General features: G+C 39.8%; 1 protein-coding gene across 2 annotated transcripts in view; it reads right to left on the reverse strand.

Moving 5' to 3' along the window:
• The window catches only part of DGKI (diacylglycerol kinase iota), a 196126-nt gene extending 177214 nt beyond the window's left edge, over positions 1-18912 (reverse strand). The window contains exons 1-3 of one of the 2 annotated variants that reach the window (XM_081102141.1): positions 18817-18912; positions 7500-7574; positions 6914-7012 (exon numbers count right to left, since the gene is read on the reverse strand). In XM_081102141.1, coding sequence (XP_080958267.1) covers positions 6914-7012; positions 7500-7574; positions 18817-18909 — 267 coding nt within the window. In that variant the 5' untranslated portion in view covers positions 18910-18912. Of the gene's footprint in view, positions 1-6913; positions 7013-7499; positions 7703-18816 lie in introns of those variants that run through there. The other variant, XM_081102140.1, reaches the window with a different exon arrangement.
• Between the last annotated feature and the right edge of the window lie 375 nt (positions 18913-19287).

Genomic DNA, 19287 nt, shown 5'->3' on the forward strand with positions numbered 1-19287 from the left:
TATGTATTTTTCTTTCCACATTGCGCCTTGGTATCAAGTCCGTTGAGGATTATCCCAAGTAAACTTTTCTGTTTAAGAGTCATTTTAATGACAAACCAATTTACAAAAAAATTTCCTAATGACTTGCTAGAAAATTAATTTTTCAGCTTTAGATTCCTAGAGCAATATGAGTTGTAGATGTTAATTACTCTTTTCCACCTATGGCTATGGTCGAGTGCATGTCTCAATTTCAGCTTCTTCTCCTATGCATACAATACTAGGTAATTAATAACTTCTAAGAAATAAAATAATAAAGCATTTAGAGGTTATTTTCTTCACCTAAAATTTCTCTAGAAAGTTTGAGTGACACCATTTCGTTTTTGCTCATTTTCAATTTGTGTTAGTTGGAACACCTAAGTGTCTCTATTTATCCTTTTGAGGAAGGGGTATTAAGGCTGACAAATTTTGCACTGCGCACCTCTAGGAGGCGCCATTGACATTAGAGCCCATTAGAATAATGCCCTCTGCAGTTGTGCAGGGATAACTTGCATAGCCTTCTTACATTACATTCAGTCATTATATAATTTCTTCTTTCAAAAATAATCTTTCTACAACATAATCAGCAAAAAAAATGATGTGTCTGAATGAAAGCATTGCACTGTTTTAAATCAGTCCTGGTGGGTGTGTAGTAAAAAGATCTAACAGACATTAAGTCAGTTCTATTAACTCTGCTATTAATTCTAGGATAACCTACTTTGGGGCTTTAATAGAGGCAATTTATTCAATAGAACAGAATGGTTTGACAAATACTAATTCACCAGGAAAAGATCAATTTATTGCTTTCTCACTGTCAGTATTAAATATACTAAGTTATTCACACAACTGTCATTCACTAACAAGTCTCAATGTGCCAAATGCAAAAGATGTGCAACTTTTGTGCGAGTCTAGTTTTCTCTAAATGAGAAAATAGCGTACAAGTTAATTCCAATACACTCTGGAGAGAGTCCTCATACACAGTTGTAGATGTAATACCTCACTGGCCATAGAACTTTTTAAGATATTGTGATATTGGGTATTTCCCTGGAGTGATAAAAATGTTCTTTCCAGCTCCTGGTGTTGGGGAACAGGGTGGGAGAAAAGAAAACGACTTTCCAGAATATGGGTAGATTGTTCTCAAGGGAAATTAACAGGTTTCAGCCACTCACCCACTATGTGCGGGGTTCGGTTTTATGTGAGGAAACAGAAAGATGGACTAGACAGAGAAGATCTTTGCCTCAAGAGGAAGTTTTATACGTTATTCATAAATTAAAATACAATGACTTGGGAGTATGGATCAGCAGTTAAGGATGGGTCAGCTTAAACAGCACATCAATCTTCATGAAAACACTGTCATTCTCCTGTAGGCTGAAACATTGGGATGTTACTCAGGGAGCCTTGTCACAGAACTATTATCACAGGTGTTATCTCAGAGTTATTATCATGATCATGGAAAAAACTGTCCACATAATAAGAAAGGCCCAAGGAAAATAAAAGGGAGTGGGAGAAAGAGGTTAAGAAATAAGTACTTGAAACTGGCTTCAAACCATCCCAAAGAAATACCTAATTTACTTCATAAAAAGAACATTTGGCTCCTGTTCTGTGCCCACATGGACACCCAAGATCTCAGGAGGAGATCAATATTATCATTAAAGATGGAAAATGCACCTGACCGGTGTAGCTCAGCGGTTGAGCATTGACCCAGGAACCAAGAGGTCACAGTTCGATACCTCAATCCCCTGTGGGGAGCATGCAGGAGGCAACTAATGGACATTATTTCTCTTCTCTCTCTAAAAATCAATAAAAAGATATTTTTAAAAAATATGGTAAATGTAATGGTAGAGATGCCTACTGACCAGTATGAGAGGCCAGAGATACTCTAAGCCTCAATTTTGGGATTAGGCCAGTGGTTCTCAACCTTCATAATGCCGCGACCCTTTAATACAAGTTCCTCATTTTGTGGTGACCCCCAATTTCATTGTTACAAATTGAACATAATTAAAGCATAGTGATTAATCACAAAAACAAATATGTAATTATATATGTGTTTTTCGATGGTCTTAGGCAACCCCTGTGAAAGGATCGTTGGACCCCCAAAGGGGTCACGACCCACAGGTTGAGAACCACTGGATTAGGCGAAGGCACCTACATATGATACTTAGACTTTGCCTTGAAAGATGAGTAGAGGAAGAAGTCTTAGGATAAAGACACACCATAGAAAAACTATGTTCCATTCAGTCTTTGAGTCATGAGGCAGGGGTCTCGGGAAACAAAACAGCCTGACTTGTACACTAGGTCATGTACACCAAGGAGCTTGGGCTTTTTTTTAACAAAAGGTAAGAGTCACTGAAATGTTTTAATTGGGGGGGGGGGGGGGGGAGGGACTGGCTACAGACTAAGGAGCTAGACATCCGGGCTCTAGATCTATCAAAGGGGCTAGATGACTTGGTTTGAGTCTTCTTGGCCACTGCTGTGGACTGAATGTGTTCCTCCAAAATTCATAGGGTGAAATCCTACCGCTCAATCTGATGTATTAGGAGGTGAGGCCTTTGGGAGGTGCTTAGGTCATGAGGGTGGAGCCATCAGAATGGGATTAGTGCCTTTACAGGAGAGACCCCAGAGAGCTCCTTCCTCCCAAATGCCACATGAGGACACAGTAGGAAGATGCTGTCTGTCAACCAGGAAGTGAGTTCTCACCAGACACCAAACTGGCTGGGGCTTTGATCTTGGACTTCCCAGCCTCCAGAACTGTGAGAAATAAATGTCTGTTGTTCATCAGCCACCCAGTCTGTGGTACTCGGCTTCACAGGCTGAACTGACTAAGACAGCTGCCCTCACATTCCCACCAATATTGTGACTTGGGGAAAAGGGGGCTTTCCACAGATTCATTGTTTGGTTGTTTCAATTCCATCTGTTTAGCTGGCTTGACAAGAAGATCTGAGACAGAATTCTGACATGTGCCATCATCGACTGATTGCCCTCTGCCCTCTTCCCAGCCTATCCTAAGCTTTAGGAGACTCTAATTTTATCTAAGCATAATGATTCTTGATTTATCCCCAGCTTGAGCATTGCAGAACGTACCATTTTCATTGAGGTTGTTTGAGTATTTAAAAACAGTTTGGGGCTCAAATATTTGAAGTTATTGATATTTTTTGTCTCCTCATTCTCCCCACTTTGGTTGACTTACGTAGAAGGGGCAGTCCTGGTCTGGGGATGGCTTGGTCTGGGGAAGCTTGCCCACAGATGGTGGTGAGAACTTGGTCAGGATGAGCCTGCCCACAGACTGAGCACCCCTTCCTACAAGTTCCCCGGGAGCTTCAATCCAGAGGGGCAACTCATACCACACCCTGACCTGAGGATTTCACATGGAACCGTTTGGAAACCAGGGTCTGGACCCCTCACCTCTCAGGACTGACTAGCTAGAATCACCCTAGTGGTCAGAGCACCTGCTTAACCCTGAACTTACAACCTACATCACTGGAAGATGAGAGCGTGAGGGAGAGATGGTGCAAAAGCAGGAAACATCGAGAGGTATCAGAAGGATCCATAGGACTCAGGTAGAAAGATGTTAATGAGTCAGAGACACCCAAGAAAAAGAATCCGATTTGAAATTAATGCAGAGATTAGTGTAAGAGAGAGTGTTCATTTCTGGAGCCCTTGGGTTTCCATGCAGAGGAGGGGACTGTGCGGGAGTAAACTTTATCTTCCCTCTGCCACCTCTTGTGCACAGGACACACACAGGGTGGATACTGTGGCCCTGATTCCACCGCCTGTCCCCTCCGATAGTGCAGACCCCAACAACGACAACAGTGGTGAAAACTTCTAAATCTTTTTAAAAATGCAGCATTTTCTCCACCTTAAGTGTTAGAAAAACAGAAAATTAGGGAGCATTTTCTCAGTCCGTTAGGATTTTGTGTCTTGGCAATTATCAGTTTGGCTCAAAAAAATCACAAAAATGCTATTAAAAAAAAGAAAAACTGACAATTATTGTGAAGCATCTGTTTAAAAGACAGAATTGTTTAAAATACATAGAAGTGCTTAATCTCCATATGTGGTCATCTAACTAAGTTCCAACAAAGTGTTAGAAACTTTCTGTCCACACAATTTACTATAGGAAGAAAAAAAGCTGTAGGTATTTTACTTGCCAGAAGATGGCGATATAGTCTAGTTATATAGAGAACAGAAGCCTAAGCCAGTTTTGGGTTGTTGTTTTTTTAATTTAGAAGCCTAAGCCTCAAGAACAGAAGAGCAAGAGTGGGGAGTGCTTTATATGCAGAGGCAGATGAGTAGAGTAAGTCATGGCTAAAAGGCAAGAATCAGGATTTAACAACAACAACCACGTATTTCTGTATTGACTGCCGTGAGCCCTCGCTGGTCAGTGTGCTCTCAGCAGGAGCAACAGCACCACCTGATAGCTGGTTGGAAAAGCAGAATTTCAGGGCCACCGGCTGACTCAGAGTCAGAGTCTGCATTTTAGCCTGACCCCCAAGCGATTCATATGTACATTCAAGCTTGATCAGAGGGTCCGAGGCTCTCAACATTGGTTCCACAAGAAAATAAACAGGAGAGTTTATACCAGTCAAGAAATCCTACTCTCACAGCTTCTAATTTAATTACTAAGACATCACTAGTTTTTTTAAAGCTACCTAGGGTATTGTGTAGGGGGGAGAACCTAACCTCTGATTCCCAATTGATGGCTGAATCTACCCTCATCAGCAAAGTTAAGGGTGTGTTATAGCCGAAGTTCAGGGAAAGACTAGCCCTAACAGAGGAGTTAGTTCATCTCCAACCAGGACTCTTCCCTACTCACTGCAGTCAGGGGATCAAGCTGTTCCTTCCTCACTGAAGATGAAATCATAAACATACTGTGCTGGAGGTCAGTGTGAATGATTCTAATTGTACATAAGTGATTGGATTTATTCATAGTTTTATCAACATTTCACATTGTGCTTAGAAACAAGGTTCTTTGTATTTCTTAGGCTTAATACAGAATTCTATTTTAAATAGAAAGTATATAGATATTTAAATTTATGTAATATTCACTTTTACTTGGTTAGCCATCCTTCTGAGAATCCCAGCCATTCTAGAAGTAACATCCTTAGAGTATTACATTTACAAGCCAAAATGCATTAAATGACATCATAAGTCTTTTGTCTCTAATAACTGGGCACTTTAAACATTTTTTAATATCTCCCTGTGACCTCAAGTTCCTCAAACACATCTCTACCTCTTTCCCAATAATGCTTTCCTTTCCTGAATGCTCATCCATAACAAAGCCACTGTTAGATGATCTGCTGTACAATCTTGATGCTTTACTTCCCTTTATGGATTCCATTCATTCATCTGTCCATCCACATGTCATCCACTCGTCCATCTATCCCCCCACCCACTCACCAACCATCCATGCATTCATCTATTAGCCATCCATCCACCCATCCATTCACCAATCCATCTTTCCAAGTTATGCTTACGTTTATGTGAATAGCTTCCTGATGTACACATTCTCAATGGATCAAATTAATTCCTTAAAGATGCTTTCATCATATTACTCTTTTGTTCAAATTTAAAAAATATTTTAAATTAAAAAAAAAACTATTTCCTGGTACACATCCAAAATCCTCATCCAAGTTTTAAGACACTGGTCCTGGCTCATTCTAATCTCTACCTAACATATTTTAATAATATACACGCTCCACTCACCATACAGTCCTCAAAACAAATCATTTTATCAAAACATCCATTCTTCCATTAATATTGTTTATTCTTGTATAATTATTGTTCACGAGTATATACCATATACTAGAAATCATAGGTTCAAAGGTACAGCCCCTGGCATTTATTATGAAGCCTGTACTTTCAAAGTATAAACCTACAGAGAATGCCTATGTTGCAATTTACAGAGTGCCCAGGGCTACAGGGGCATAATGCACAGCACAGTCAAGTCTGAGAAAGGGATCAGAAAGGTGCTCTTGAGCCTTAGAGGATAAACAGGGATTTGCCACAGTAAAGAGGAGCAGGGCATTGTTCCAGCTCTCTCCCCTCTGCCTAACTAAGTATGTCCATCTTCTGTTTCAGCTACTTCCATGACACCATTTCCTTATCACTCCCAAGTCACTGCTTGCCTCTAAAACCTGTAGCACTTGTAGTCTGACCCACTCAATTTAGAACTCACATGTAATTAATGTTGTCTGAATTATTCTTCCCAATGCCCCTTTTATGTCATTAACAGACAAGATGTCCTTAGGAAATTCACTTAAGCTTCCTTGAGCTCTTTTGTAATTAGTGAAATAGGAAGCAACATCAGATCATCTCTGAAGTCCCTGCCATTAATTATTTATACAGAGCGGGCTCCCTCTTTACTGGACTCAAAGGCAGGGATCGCCTGTGAGCGTCTGTATGCCCTAGAAACAAAGCTGGTCATGATTTCCCAAGTGCATTTTACACAATGACTGCCATCATGAAACATAGTGGGCATGTGGTGCTCAGGTGGCCAAAATCATGCAGCCAACCACATTAGCTTTGTTTAATGCCCCAACCTTGTCCCTGAGAAAATGGTTGTCTTCTAATGCTAGGGGCCCTCGGTGGTGTTCTTTTACCCCAGTGGTTCTCAACCTTCCTAATGCCGTGACCCTTTAATACAATTCTTCATGTTGTGGTGACCCCCAATTTCATTGTTATAAATTGAACATAATTAAAGCATAGTGATTAATCACAAAATAATATTATATATGTGTACTTATATATGTGTTTTCCGATGGTCTTAGGCGACCCCTGTGAAAGGGTCGTTGGACCCCCAAAGGGGTCGCGACCCACAGGTTGAGAACCGCTGCGGTGTTGGGAATTGTGTTTTTAAGAAAGCATTGCAGCTTCCTAGTTAAACTCACCAACAATGACTCACCTGGTTGCCTCCACTCTTGGGGTTCACAAACACAAGCAAGGGTTTCATGAGAGGAGAAGAGATAGGTTTTATCACAAAAGGACGACCTTTGTTTTCCTGCTGAAGGAGAAAACAGCACCGCTAAGATGCACATCCATGATTGACAGGCAGCCCCAAAGCAACTGGAGTGAGAAACCGCCAGCACCACCCCAACCCTTGCAAAAAAACAAACAAAACAAACAAAAAACCCCCACAAGGTACAACTTGTTTCATAGGGTTTACTCTGAATAGGACACTCTGTCTAAAGCTTAGAAGAAAGTTTCTCAAGGTATAATTTGCTGAGAATTGAGCCATGCTTTTGGTTTTATTCTGTATACCCTAAGCATTCTGGAAGTGTTAGCTCTTTATCATCTTTAGGATAACACTTCCATGGACAAGTGCAGATGCTCTGTGAACTGGCAGAGGTTATCTTTTTTAGAATACTAAGAATTCCACATGTTAGAGTACAGTGAAGGAGAAAAGAGTGGGAGACATATCAAAACAACAAGCTTGGGCAGGCCATGGAAAGAGGATGGATTTCATTGGTCCATGATCCTGAAACACTTACTTCAGTTCCCCTTTTACTGGCTTTTCTTTTAAAGCTCGTTCTCTTCTTCTTACGATTGGAAGCCTTCAGCGAGTTCTGTGTGGAGAGAAGGACAGACCTGAGCTCGGGGCAGACAGCCCCCGAGCTTTCCCATGCAGAACCATGTAGAAGGTGACGGCAGCACATGCTGTTGGATTGCATGCTTCTCATGCTTTGACACTTCCAAGCCACTGTGCATGGGTAAGCCACAGACAGAAATCAGTCGAGTGCTTCAGAGTGAGCAACTGACTCCCCACCACACGGAGAGGCAGGGAGTTAGAACCCTGGAGGCTCTCATGGACTCACATAACAACACATGTTATACCTGCCAACCCTCCCAGTAAAAATGGAAGAATCCCAAATTCTCTGAGGGGCTCCAGTCTCCCGCCCAACCAGGTCCGTCTCCCGCCCAACCAAGTTCAAGTTCAACTCCTGGTATGGAGATCACCTATGTGGAAATGTAAAAAAGGAGGCCATTTTTCATGTTTTTCTTTTTTCCTCTGTTTACTTTGTTCTGGGTAATGTTTCTTTTAAGTAATGGTCATAACTTACTCATCTGTAATGGAACTTTATGATCCAACTATCCTATCAGCATTGATGGCTGGGTTTTAAAATGCAGAGATAAGACTCACCCTTAAGTTAGTAAAGTAGCAGTCATTATTCTTTCTTTCTTTAAAGACCCATTAGTTTAAAAAAGTCTTCCCTCTCCTGGAGCCTTGATTTTTTTTCTTCTCACAAAAGTGCCTCCAACTTGTTGAAATACAGTGACCCCAAATTTACTTTCCCTGTCTTTCTCTTTCTAGGAGTTTTATAGACCACAACTTTGTGATTACTTCAACTTGTGATTACTCTTAATATTTGATACATATGCTTTGAAAAGAACTTCTCTTAGGAGGCCAGTCACGGTTCATTCGTTGAAGACCAGCAAAATGAGATTTAATTAGTGGAGTCAATAATTAATTAGATTGCCATTTTCACAAAGCAAGACATTACTACCACATTGCAGATGTTTTACAGAGTGCTGAAAGCCTGAAATACAGAATTCTTAACTTAAAATTTTATATAGTACATACACATGCATTGCTTGAGCAATTAAGAGTTTTCAAACAGCTTGAAGAAAATTAGATATCTATTCTATCATTTAGAGTATTTTTTTCAAAATAAAATTAGTCTAGAGTACATATATTAACACATCCAAATCAGCAAGATTGAAACTATTTAGCTTTTATTTTTCTTTCGCTTGGACCTCGAGAAAAAAAAGTTGATTTATGCCTTTCTCACCAAGGGTAAAGGAAATTTTCTTGAAGCACCATGGTCTCAAAGTTTGTTCCCCCACCAGAATAAGAGTTTTCAGATTCTCTGGTTCTCAGCAGAAAAGAGAAATCCAGAGCCCGGGTTACTTCTCATCACTCACTCTAGACTAGCTACCCCTGCAAAAAGATCTCCAAGTTTCTGAATTCCTCTTTAAATGGGTCTATTACCATGTCGCTCTTTGGGGAAACTTTTGCCTTATTAAAATATTTGCTATATTTTTTACTACTTTCAGTTCAACTAAAAGGAAAGAAAAATAACTTGGAGCCTTTAAACGTTTAATCAACCAAATGACCCAAGATGAATGCTGGAAACTATTGGTCTGGCCACATCCATGTCTATTTGATGCTGAGTGGTTCTCCACCATCACTGCACATTGGCCTCACCCGGAGAGCTTTTACGAAATGGCCCCATGAAATATTCTCATTTAATTTATTTACGTGAAGCTCAGGCAAAGGTACCTTCTAAAAGCTCCCCAGGCAATTCTAACACGTAGCCAGGTTTGAAGTAGAAAGGGAGGAGTAAAGAGACGCATATGCTGAGATAAAGCAGAAGATCTGTGGGATAAGGACCATGAGCTGTGGAATCTGACAGACCGGGTGTTAATTCTGGATGTCACGAGATCGGTGCTACTGGATCTGAGACTTTGGCCAAGACGTTCAAAGTTTCAAAGTAACAGTTTCTTAATTTCAAAATGAAGGTGATAATACCTACCTCAGGCAGAGTTGTGAAGTTTAAATCAGAAAAAGTGTGTGAAGCAGTTAGCCTGGTATCCATCCCATAAGGACTTCCAAAAATGTTAGTTGCCTCGTTCACAGCTGTATATCCCAGCACCTAGCACAAATGCCTGGCACATAGTACGCACTCAAATCATTGTTGAAATAATGAGTCAGTATTATTCAAATGCACAACACTTGCTGAGTCTCTCCTGATTTTAGAAAGGATCCTTAGGAACTGAATGCCTGTCTGCTAACTTCTTTGTTGTTTCATTTCCTTTATTGCCGAGAGCAATGCAGGACGCACACCAGGTGCTTGCAGGAACACACTATGGTTCTTGGTTCTTGACAGGACTCAATAATTAAACTCTGAGAGGAAGGTCTAATGGATCAGGCTAAGGTTTCCTAAGCTTGCCTGATGATAGAAATCAGAGCTCCTCAGGTGATTCTGACAATCAAACATGTTTGGGAAACAGAGTTAGAAAAACACATCAAAATAAGGCTTGATGTCTGAAAACAGAGCAGGCAGGGAACTCAATTCTGATAGGGAACACACACACAAAACAGCCTTTTTTAACACACGTAGCAAATACAAGTGCTTCTGAGCCTCACCGAGCCAAATGCACCTGAGGCCTTCTTCAGCTCACAGAACAGGGGGCAAAGACCAAGCAGTAGCTGACTTACAGTACCTGGACGCCTCTATGAGAGATCTGTGTAAGCTTACAGCCCTACGGATAGTCAAATAGCAAAAGATAAGCAGTATGGAATTTCACAGCACACCTCAAAGTTCCCCGGGCGTCCTCTGGCTCCTGTGTAAATACGTGTCTCTGTCTCAATGTAGGACTTTTTTTTAGAAGGCAGCAGATAGGGAACTGATGGATATGAAGACAGATTTGGGTTGTGTTTTGGCCATGACAAGCCATCTAATCTGGCTAATCCATAACACTGCTTATCCTGCTGGGTCAGCATTGTTGTGAGAGTTAAATAAGAATGTTTGTGAAGAATGTCAAAATTATACCAAGAAGTTATTGGGTAGAATTGTTAGTGATATATTCAAGAAACCTTTAAATACTTGTCCTGTGTTCTAAAACAAAGCATCCCTGTCATCGAGGGCAGCTAACTCTGTGATACAAAGATGAGCTTGGCAAGTTCAACACTATCAAAACAGAGAACCATTGTGCTCTCACTTGGATATTTGCATTCTTCTGATTCCAACAGATTTGCCCCACTACATTCGGTGCCCACTCTTTTGTTAAAGTCCTAGTAAAACATAAAGGCTTTTTTGTTTTTATACCAGGTATCAGGAAGTCTTACCTTGCTGCAGTAATAATCCTATCAACAAAATCTCTATCATAGTCTGACTCCTTCCTGGACTGCTAAGAAATGCCGATGGGTGAATCACTCAACTGTGAATTATACTTAACTACCTTTTGCTATCCTTCAGGGATTGGTCCACGTTATGGGATCACAAAGAATCAGTTATAATAACAATCTAAAGAGAAGATATTCCACTTCTTCATCCCAAATAAAGTCTTTCCCCATGATACACTAGACAAAGCTCTGATGGATAACTGGAGGGAGAATCATGGACTTTGTCTCTTAAAGAGTGTTCTCACTCTGCCCTGCTCCAGCTGCACCCGGGGACAGAGCTAGTCCTGAGAATAGGCAGGCAGAAGAACAGAGAAAACACATTCCAAAGTTAAGGATAGGGTCTCAGCAGCTTCTCAGGTGTATTTGACTAAATCACAGTGAGTATTACCTAACCTTTAGAACTGACCAAAAGAAATGACTTGAGAAATTTTGATGGATATTGTTGGTCATTGCTATTAAATGTGGTGAGTCTACAGCATTTTAAGGTTATCCAATTAGAAGGAATAAGAAAGGATTCACATGAAGAAGGCCCATACAAGGATAGAAAAGAAGTTGATTGTGGCATTTTTATAAGTAGACCATTGGAAACAATATAAATATTGATCAGTAGGGAGTTGGCTAACTAAACTAATATATTAAACATGCATTCAATCTATATGTACTAACATGGGCTTTTTCCAAAAATTTGTTTGTTGTTTTTTGTGGGTTTTTTTTTCCCATTGGAAAAGGTAAGTTTTAAAAGCATTATGTGTAAAATAATGTCATTTATTAAAAGCACACACCTCTGGTCTTCCACAAAAAAAAATCATGTAACACAGGTCTTTCCTTCAGCTCCAAGCATTTACATTGGACTTGAACATCTTTAACTTGTTTATCCAGTCAAAATATTATCCTCTACCATTTTTAGTACAGAGAAGAAACACCGACATCTGTAACATTAAATATAACTTTGGCTGTAAATACACCAACAGATTCAAGCTTGATTCTTAAAATATGATTTTCTTTTAATTCCTTAAAGTCATCTACCTTCTATCATATTTTAACTCCTAGGTCTCTCCAAGTAATTTGGTAATGAAACTCAGCACATCATCCAGGCAGCACTCATTCCCCTTACCATCAAGGTTTCACACAACTCCCAACCGCACAGCTGGTCATGGAGTAATCATCCTCTTGGAGCCAGGGATCTCTCAATAGAGAAGGATAGTATGTGGTTTAATCCCACCTCTTTACAACCTACTTTCCCTGGCCATTATATATTCAAGTAGATTTCCTTGGCTCCTCCTCTCTGGAGTTATTTGTTTAGACACAAATGTCACAAATAAAACTAACTTTATCTGATGATGCCTCTTACTGTTGTTGTCAGTATGTTCTATCAACTTGCATTGTCCTTCCTCATCCCTCTTCCCAATAACAAGCCCTGCATCCTTCAAGACCAAGCACAATGACTTTTTCTTTCTTTTTTTTTTTTTTTTTTACATAACCTACGCTGATCTCCACAACTGAAATTTCTTAACCCTGCTTTATGTTTCCACCTTGATTCTACATCTTCAGTAGCAATTAGCATTCCCTGCCTTAAATGTATAGGCCTCTCACTGCCATGGCTGCTGATTGAGACAACCTGTCTTGTCCCTTCCTCTCATCATCTTATGAGTGTCTCTCCTGAATAATGAACACTGACCAAGAAGGCAAACATTCACAGATATCAGAAGTCCACTTTAAAAAAAAAATTACATGTGGAAAATTCCTCTTCCAGAATTCACATTCTGCCCAATGATTTAGATTGTTGGGTCTATTTTCAGATTAATATCTGATTCAACTTTGGACCTATATTCATCACTGCATATAGCAGCATCTTTGAATGTGGTTAATGAAATAAATGTTTCTTAAGCACAATTAAGATTATCTTCTCCTTTATCATATTTTAAGCAGTATCATAGAATGTAGACATGTATGTGTATATGTATATAATATATACATACATATATACATATATACATATACATATATATATATACACATACACATACACATACAGATATATGTGTGTGTGTGTTAAAAAACAGACAGCTGTCAGGGGGGAGTGGAAAAGTGGGGACTTGATTAAAGAAGGTAAAGGGATTAACCAAAGAACATATAGCCATAACCCATGAACAAAGACAGCAGTGGGGTGATGGCCAGAGGAAAGGGAGAGACAGGGACTGGGTGAAGGTGGGCAAAGGGGAGTGGGGGGGACTGTAGACATCTGCAATAGTGTCAACAACAAAAATAAAGTTAAAAAATAAATTCTAAAAATTGGAAAAATATTTGATCTGTTGTTCATCTACCTTCCAAATTATCTCCATCATTTCCCAATGTCTCCAATAAATTTTCTAATCTTACTATTTCCATACCATTGTTAATCGGCTGCAACCCATGCCCCACACTCTATGGTTTTGATGGCATCAATGATCTTGTCCCAAACACAAGGACTTTTCTCAATCTTTATTGTTGTTGTTTTTTAACATCCGTGACTACCCTGTATTTCTATTGAAACTCTGTGTTATCATAGTTTTCTCCTTATTTTGTAGAACTTTCTGTCTCCTTCCACTATCTAGATGTAAATGCTTATTCAGTCTTCTTGGGTCCTTGTATTCAGTAGTCAATAGAACTTGACTGTCTCCGCTGGGGCATGCATCATGTTAATGAACATGCAATCCCACTGCAGTGGAAAATACACCAGCTACAGTAGGAGTTCAAAGTGCACTTGGAAGCACAGTAGACGGCAGGCTGTGGCCCCTATTCTGTCTCTTTCTGCCCTCTCCATTAGACATCTCATGTTCTTTCCATCCCCTTTCATTGCAATACATGGGTCAGGGATCAATAACTTCTGTCCTGACCCCTGTGTGACTGTCCAACATTTTCATCTGTTGATGCACAGCTTTGCTTGATACCCTGTACTCCTACAAGTCAACAAGAAGGAAAACAAGAGCTAACATCTATTGAGTGTTTACAATGAGCCAGGTGCTAGTCTATGCACTTTATCTTTTTTGTTTTTTAGCTCGTTAGTCCTCATGAAAACCCTATGCATAGGTACTAGTATCATTTTTCAGATGAAAAGTTGAAACAGAAGGGTTTAAGTTTTCTCTGATTATACAGGTTATTAAGTGGCAGAGCAAGATTATGAATCTAGGGCCAGTGGTTCTCAACCTTCTTAATGTCCTAACCCTTTAATAAAGTTCCTCATGTTGTGGTGACCCCAACCATAAAATTATTTTCGTTGCTACTTCATAACTGTAATTTTGCTGCTGTTATGAATCGTAATGTAAATATCTGATATGCAGGATGTATTTTCAGGGGTCGCGACCCACAGGTTGAGAACCGCTGATGGGCACTATTACTCATAAACTAGAGCTCTTTACCATTACTTTATTACTGCCCAAGCTCATCATCCATTAGCTTTTACATAGAATTTAGTTAATTGATTAAAGTACTAAATTTAATCAATTAACTAAAGAAGAGGGACTACCCCAATTTTTAAAAATATCAGATTCAGGAAGGGTTGTTATAGAGTAAAACACTGAATGGCATGGGACATCACAAAGAACTTGATTTCCAGAATCAGAATTCCTGGGATCAAATGCCACTTCAAAGTATTTACTATCTATATGGCCCCAGGAAATCTGACTTCTCTGTTCCTGACTTCCTCAGCTATAAAGTAGGAATAACAAGATACCGGCCTCACAGGGTACTGTGACGATAGAATGAGATAGTGAATGTAAAGTAAATGTTTCTGAACATATAAATGTTAGCTCTTCTAATTCTTATTATAATATCCTGAATCCTAGAAGACAATAAAAAGGTACGTAATAAAAAAATTGGATTATTGCATCCAGATAGTGAACTGTAAATAACATCTCCCATTAAAAGTAACCAGAGCTCCTTAGAGAAATGGCTCTAAGGTATGAACAGGAAACGCACAAGATAATCCTGGCACATGATGTGATTCCTGAAACCAAGGAAGCTAGCAAAAACTTCATGGCTCATAAAATATGGACACAGGAGTCACCTGGAAGAGGTCCTAATTGGTCAAATATGGAACAATATGAATATAAGAATAATAATGATGCCAGTGAATTAAAACACATCACATGCCATATATATCACACAATGATATAGGTTCATAATTCAAAATTATACTCTGCAAGACAACCACCACAACCATCACCACTCTTGGCCACGTAATAAAAGTTGCTAACATGGTAACTTATTATTTCTTCTGAAAATTTACAAATAAAGGCAAATACTCAAGCATTTGTAATGCACTGGCTGGTAATAAGGGAACAGTCTCTTTATAGGAAAATCATAGCCAAAAAAATGAAGAGTAAAAATTGGGAAGTCACCCTTTTGCAACCCTAATGAAATGATAACATAGGTAATGATACTTATTAGATAAAACAATAGGTGAAAGGCTGATGGACAACTTTATGACAGATGAATTAAGATGACAGTTCCTGAACTTACTGGCCAAACTTCACATCACTAAAAGTTAGCAACATGACAGAAATACATATCATCACCCCTGAATTAAACCTGAATCTAATTAAGTTTAAGTATTATTTTACAAGAAACAGGGGCCTTCCGTGAAATCATTTAAAACAATATAAGGATACAATCAACGAAAATAAAAATCTGAGAAATTCCAGATACAGTGATCCAATTTATTCAATAAATGGCATGAAAAATAAAAGAGGGGATTGTTACAGATTAAAAGAGACTTACAATATGTGACCAAAAAAGCACCTGTGACCTCTGGATCTTGATTTGAAAAAGATAACTGTGAAAAAAATTTTTTGAGCCCTGGCCCGTGTTCTCAGTGGTTAGAGTGTAACACAAACCCACCCACCCCACCCCCACACCAAAGGACTGCAGGTCCAATTCCTGGTCAAGGGCATGAACCTGGGTTGCGGGTTTGCTCCCAGCCTTCAGCCAGGGTGCATGCAAAAGGCAAACAATCAATATGTGTCTCACATCGATGATGTTTCTCTCTATCTCTCTCTTTATCTATCTCTATCTCTCCCCTACCTTCGACTTTCTTTGAAAATCAATGAAAAAAATGTTTTCATGTGAGGATTAACAAACAAACAAACTATATATAGGCAATTTATATATATATAAAATAGACAATCCAAAACTATTTTAAGGAATTATTAATTTTGGTGGGTGGCAAAATGTGGTTGTCTTTCTAAAATGTTATATTTTAGAGAAGCAAAATGAAGTGTTTACAGATTAAATGATATCCTAAGACTTGCTTTAAGATGCCCCAGTAAAAGAAAAAAGGGGAGAAACTTCTGTTTTCAGGAAGACAGAGTAGATGGGGTGGGACCAGGAGAGAAATGGATGTGGTTATGAAAAGGCAGCATGAGGGATACTTGTGGCAACTGTTCTGTATCTTGACTAAGTCGATGGTAACATCTGGCTGTGATGTACTGTACTGTGATTCCACAGGAAATCACAATGGGGGGTGGAGGGGGGGGATTTGTAAAGGGTACACAGAATCTCTCTGTATTATTTCTTACGACTGCCTGTGAATCTCAAAATAGAAAAAAATGATTAAGGACAAGAAATTATGGTGTGGTGCAGGAATATATGAAACAATAATGGTAGAAAAGTTCATGCTACAGAAGAATCTATATATATAAAAGGCTAAGTGTCCGTCTAACTGGTAGCTATGATGTGTACTGACCACCAGGGGGCAGACTCTCAATGCAGGAGCTGCCATGACATGCACTGGCCATTTCAAAATAAAAAGCTCATATGCAAATTGACTGACTGCTGGAATGACCAGTTGCTGACACACACTGACCACGAGGGGGCAGATGCTCAACACAGGAGCTGCCCCCTGATGTTGCTCCCACAGGGGGAGCACCACTTAGCCAGAAGCTGGGCTCACGGCTGGTGAGCGCAGTGGCGGGAGCTTCTCTCCACAGCAGCACTAAGGATGTCCGACTGCTGGGTTAGGCCTGCTCTAGGCCGGGTTGAGGGATCCCCTCCTGAGTGCATGAATTTCGTGCACTGGGCCTCTAGTTCATTATAATCTTCTCTCTCTCTCTTCACTTGCTTAAAATTTTCCATAACAAAAATATTTTTAAAGTTTAGTAAAGGAAACTTACAATTTCCCTGCAAAGTGGTATTATCTTCTGATTTTCCTAACTGGTCTATCTCCAGTCTTCCAAAATCCGATACCACCAGGTTATCCTACACACTCTTGCTAGTTGTTTCCTTCTAAAATATAATTTTTCCTCTATTACTCTGTTGCTTAAAAGGATAAAGTTCACATGTATAAAAAATGCCCTGCCAGCTAGGCCTTAGCAAACACATACTCCTACCTTACATACACCCTGAATAAATCTTCCACTCTAGTCAAGCTAGTCTCATAATCCCATGAATATAATTTTGGGCCCAATACCCTTGCTCATGCCTATCTCCTGCCTGTTATTTCCTCTCTGATCCACTGATCTAGATCCCACCTATCTTTAAGAGGCAGAATAAAAGCCACCTCCTCCATGAAGTTCTCTGTGATCTTTTCTTAAGATAACTATATGGCTATTCAGAGCAAAGATCATGTATTGCATCACAATGCCCAGTAGCCTTCCTGATACCACTGAGGTTTTTGATGTTGATTTACCTGAATATTTAATATAAAGCTCTTGGAGAGATTTAGTGAATATTAGGGGAAAAACAAAAGTAAAAATATAAAAGAGATCTTAAAATAATACAAAATTGGAAATCAGTACACTTGAATTTCAGACAGTACAAAGTTGTGTATAACACCTTGGGCAACTCATTTAACGTCTCTTAGCCTTTGGATCTAAAATGTAAAATGAAAGGACTAGAGGCCCCATATTTTAATGTGTAGAAACCGTACTTGTCTCTGGAAAAGATTTCCCAAGGGCTTCTTCCATGGATTATGACTTGGAAAGATTATTACCAAACGTTACTCATCGGCAGAGACTAAACTTCATGTAAAACACACAAAGCAAAACAGTGTCTCTGATCCAACAGTTTTTAAATAAAAAACTGAGTCAGTGGGAATAAATTGCATGATGATTTTGGAGCCCACATGAAAAAGGATGGCCACATCATTTAGAGATATTATACTCAGTAAGACTTCCTAAGGTTCCTTCACCCTAGGGAGGTATAACCTTCTCCCTGTGGCATTGAAAATCATCCCAGAACTTGGAAATACTGTCTAAGATGTATAGTACAAAGGTAGGAAATTTCCTATCAAAGATTCTGACCTTAGGAAAAACCACCAAGGTTTCCCAGAATTGAAGCAGAGACCCTCTTGGAAGAAAGTACAATGAGGGCTGAATGCAATGCGAGACTATGTACTAAGAGGCTAAGTTCTACTTGGCCTTAAGTGAGGAGTGTTGCTCTCTAAGCAGACCCTGTGTGTTTAGGAAGGTCACGCCCCACACTCTGCTGTTCGGGTTGGAAGTGGTGGTGATCTCGACCAAACAAGGAAGCCTGCACAGTTTGCCCTCACATTCACTCCCTGGGGGCGCCCAGGATGGAAGAGAAGAGAGGTGCACAAGATTCAGCTATAGCCACTAGTACTTGAGCAACTCAGGAGAGAACCCAACTCAGGAGAGAATATCATTTCATGATATTACATGGACGGGAAGGAAATACTCCTGCTGTGGAGTCTGATTTCTTTAGAAGAGGAGGCTGGATCCATGAGAGAGCCCAACGCAGTAAGGTGATGGGCTAATGGGATGAACTGGGGAAGCTGAGCATGGGACCAAGGGGATGAATGAGCAGAGATTGTAGAAACCCAAAGACTAATCAGAGGGAGAAAAGCAAGAAGCAACAGTTATTGTTTCTCTGCACTGGCCCAGCAGCACCAGGGTCCCTGCAGTTACCTGAGGTTTCTTCACCTTAATGATCCAGGTGGGCGGGACAATAACAGCAGCATGAGCTCCCAGGGAGCAGGGTTCCTCAATTTGATGCAGCATAAAGCAGGTCACCTTATTGTGAAACTAAAGAGAAAACAGGCCAATAAATAATTCTGTGCAAAAGGCAAGGCTGCAATGAGAAGAAGTAAGTACATGGGTACAGCTCATGCATGCACATGCAAACACACACACACACACACACACACACACACACACACCACATGCTTCTCATCAACCAGCCCCATGCGCTCGGAGCCCATATTTAGAATTCATTTCTCTTTATAAAATGATAACAAAAAAATCAATCTTATAGGACAGGTCAGCTAAAACTTTATAACCTTGCTTTTGTTTTTAGTGCCTCACTTTTATTTTCTAAATTTGTATTGAATTTATTGGAGTGACACTGATTAATAAAATAAGTTCCAGGTGCACAATACT

The sequence above is a fragment of the Myotis nattereri genome (assembly GCF_964212035.1).
Source record: "Myotis nattereri genome assembly, chromosome: 11".
Taxonomy (NCBI): Eukaryota; Metazoa; Chordata; class Mammalia; order Chiroptera; family Vespertilionidae; genus Myotis; species Myotis nattereri.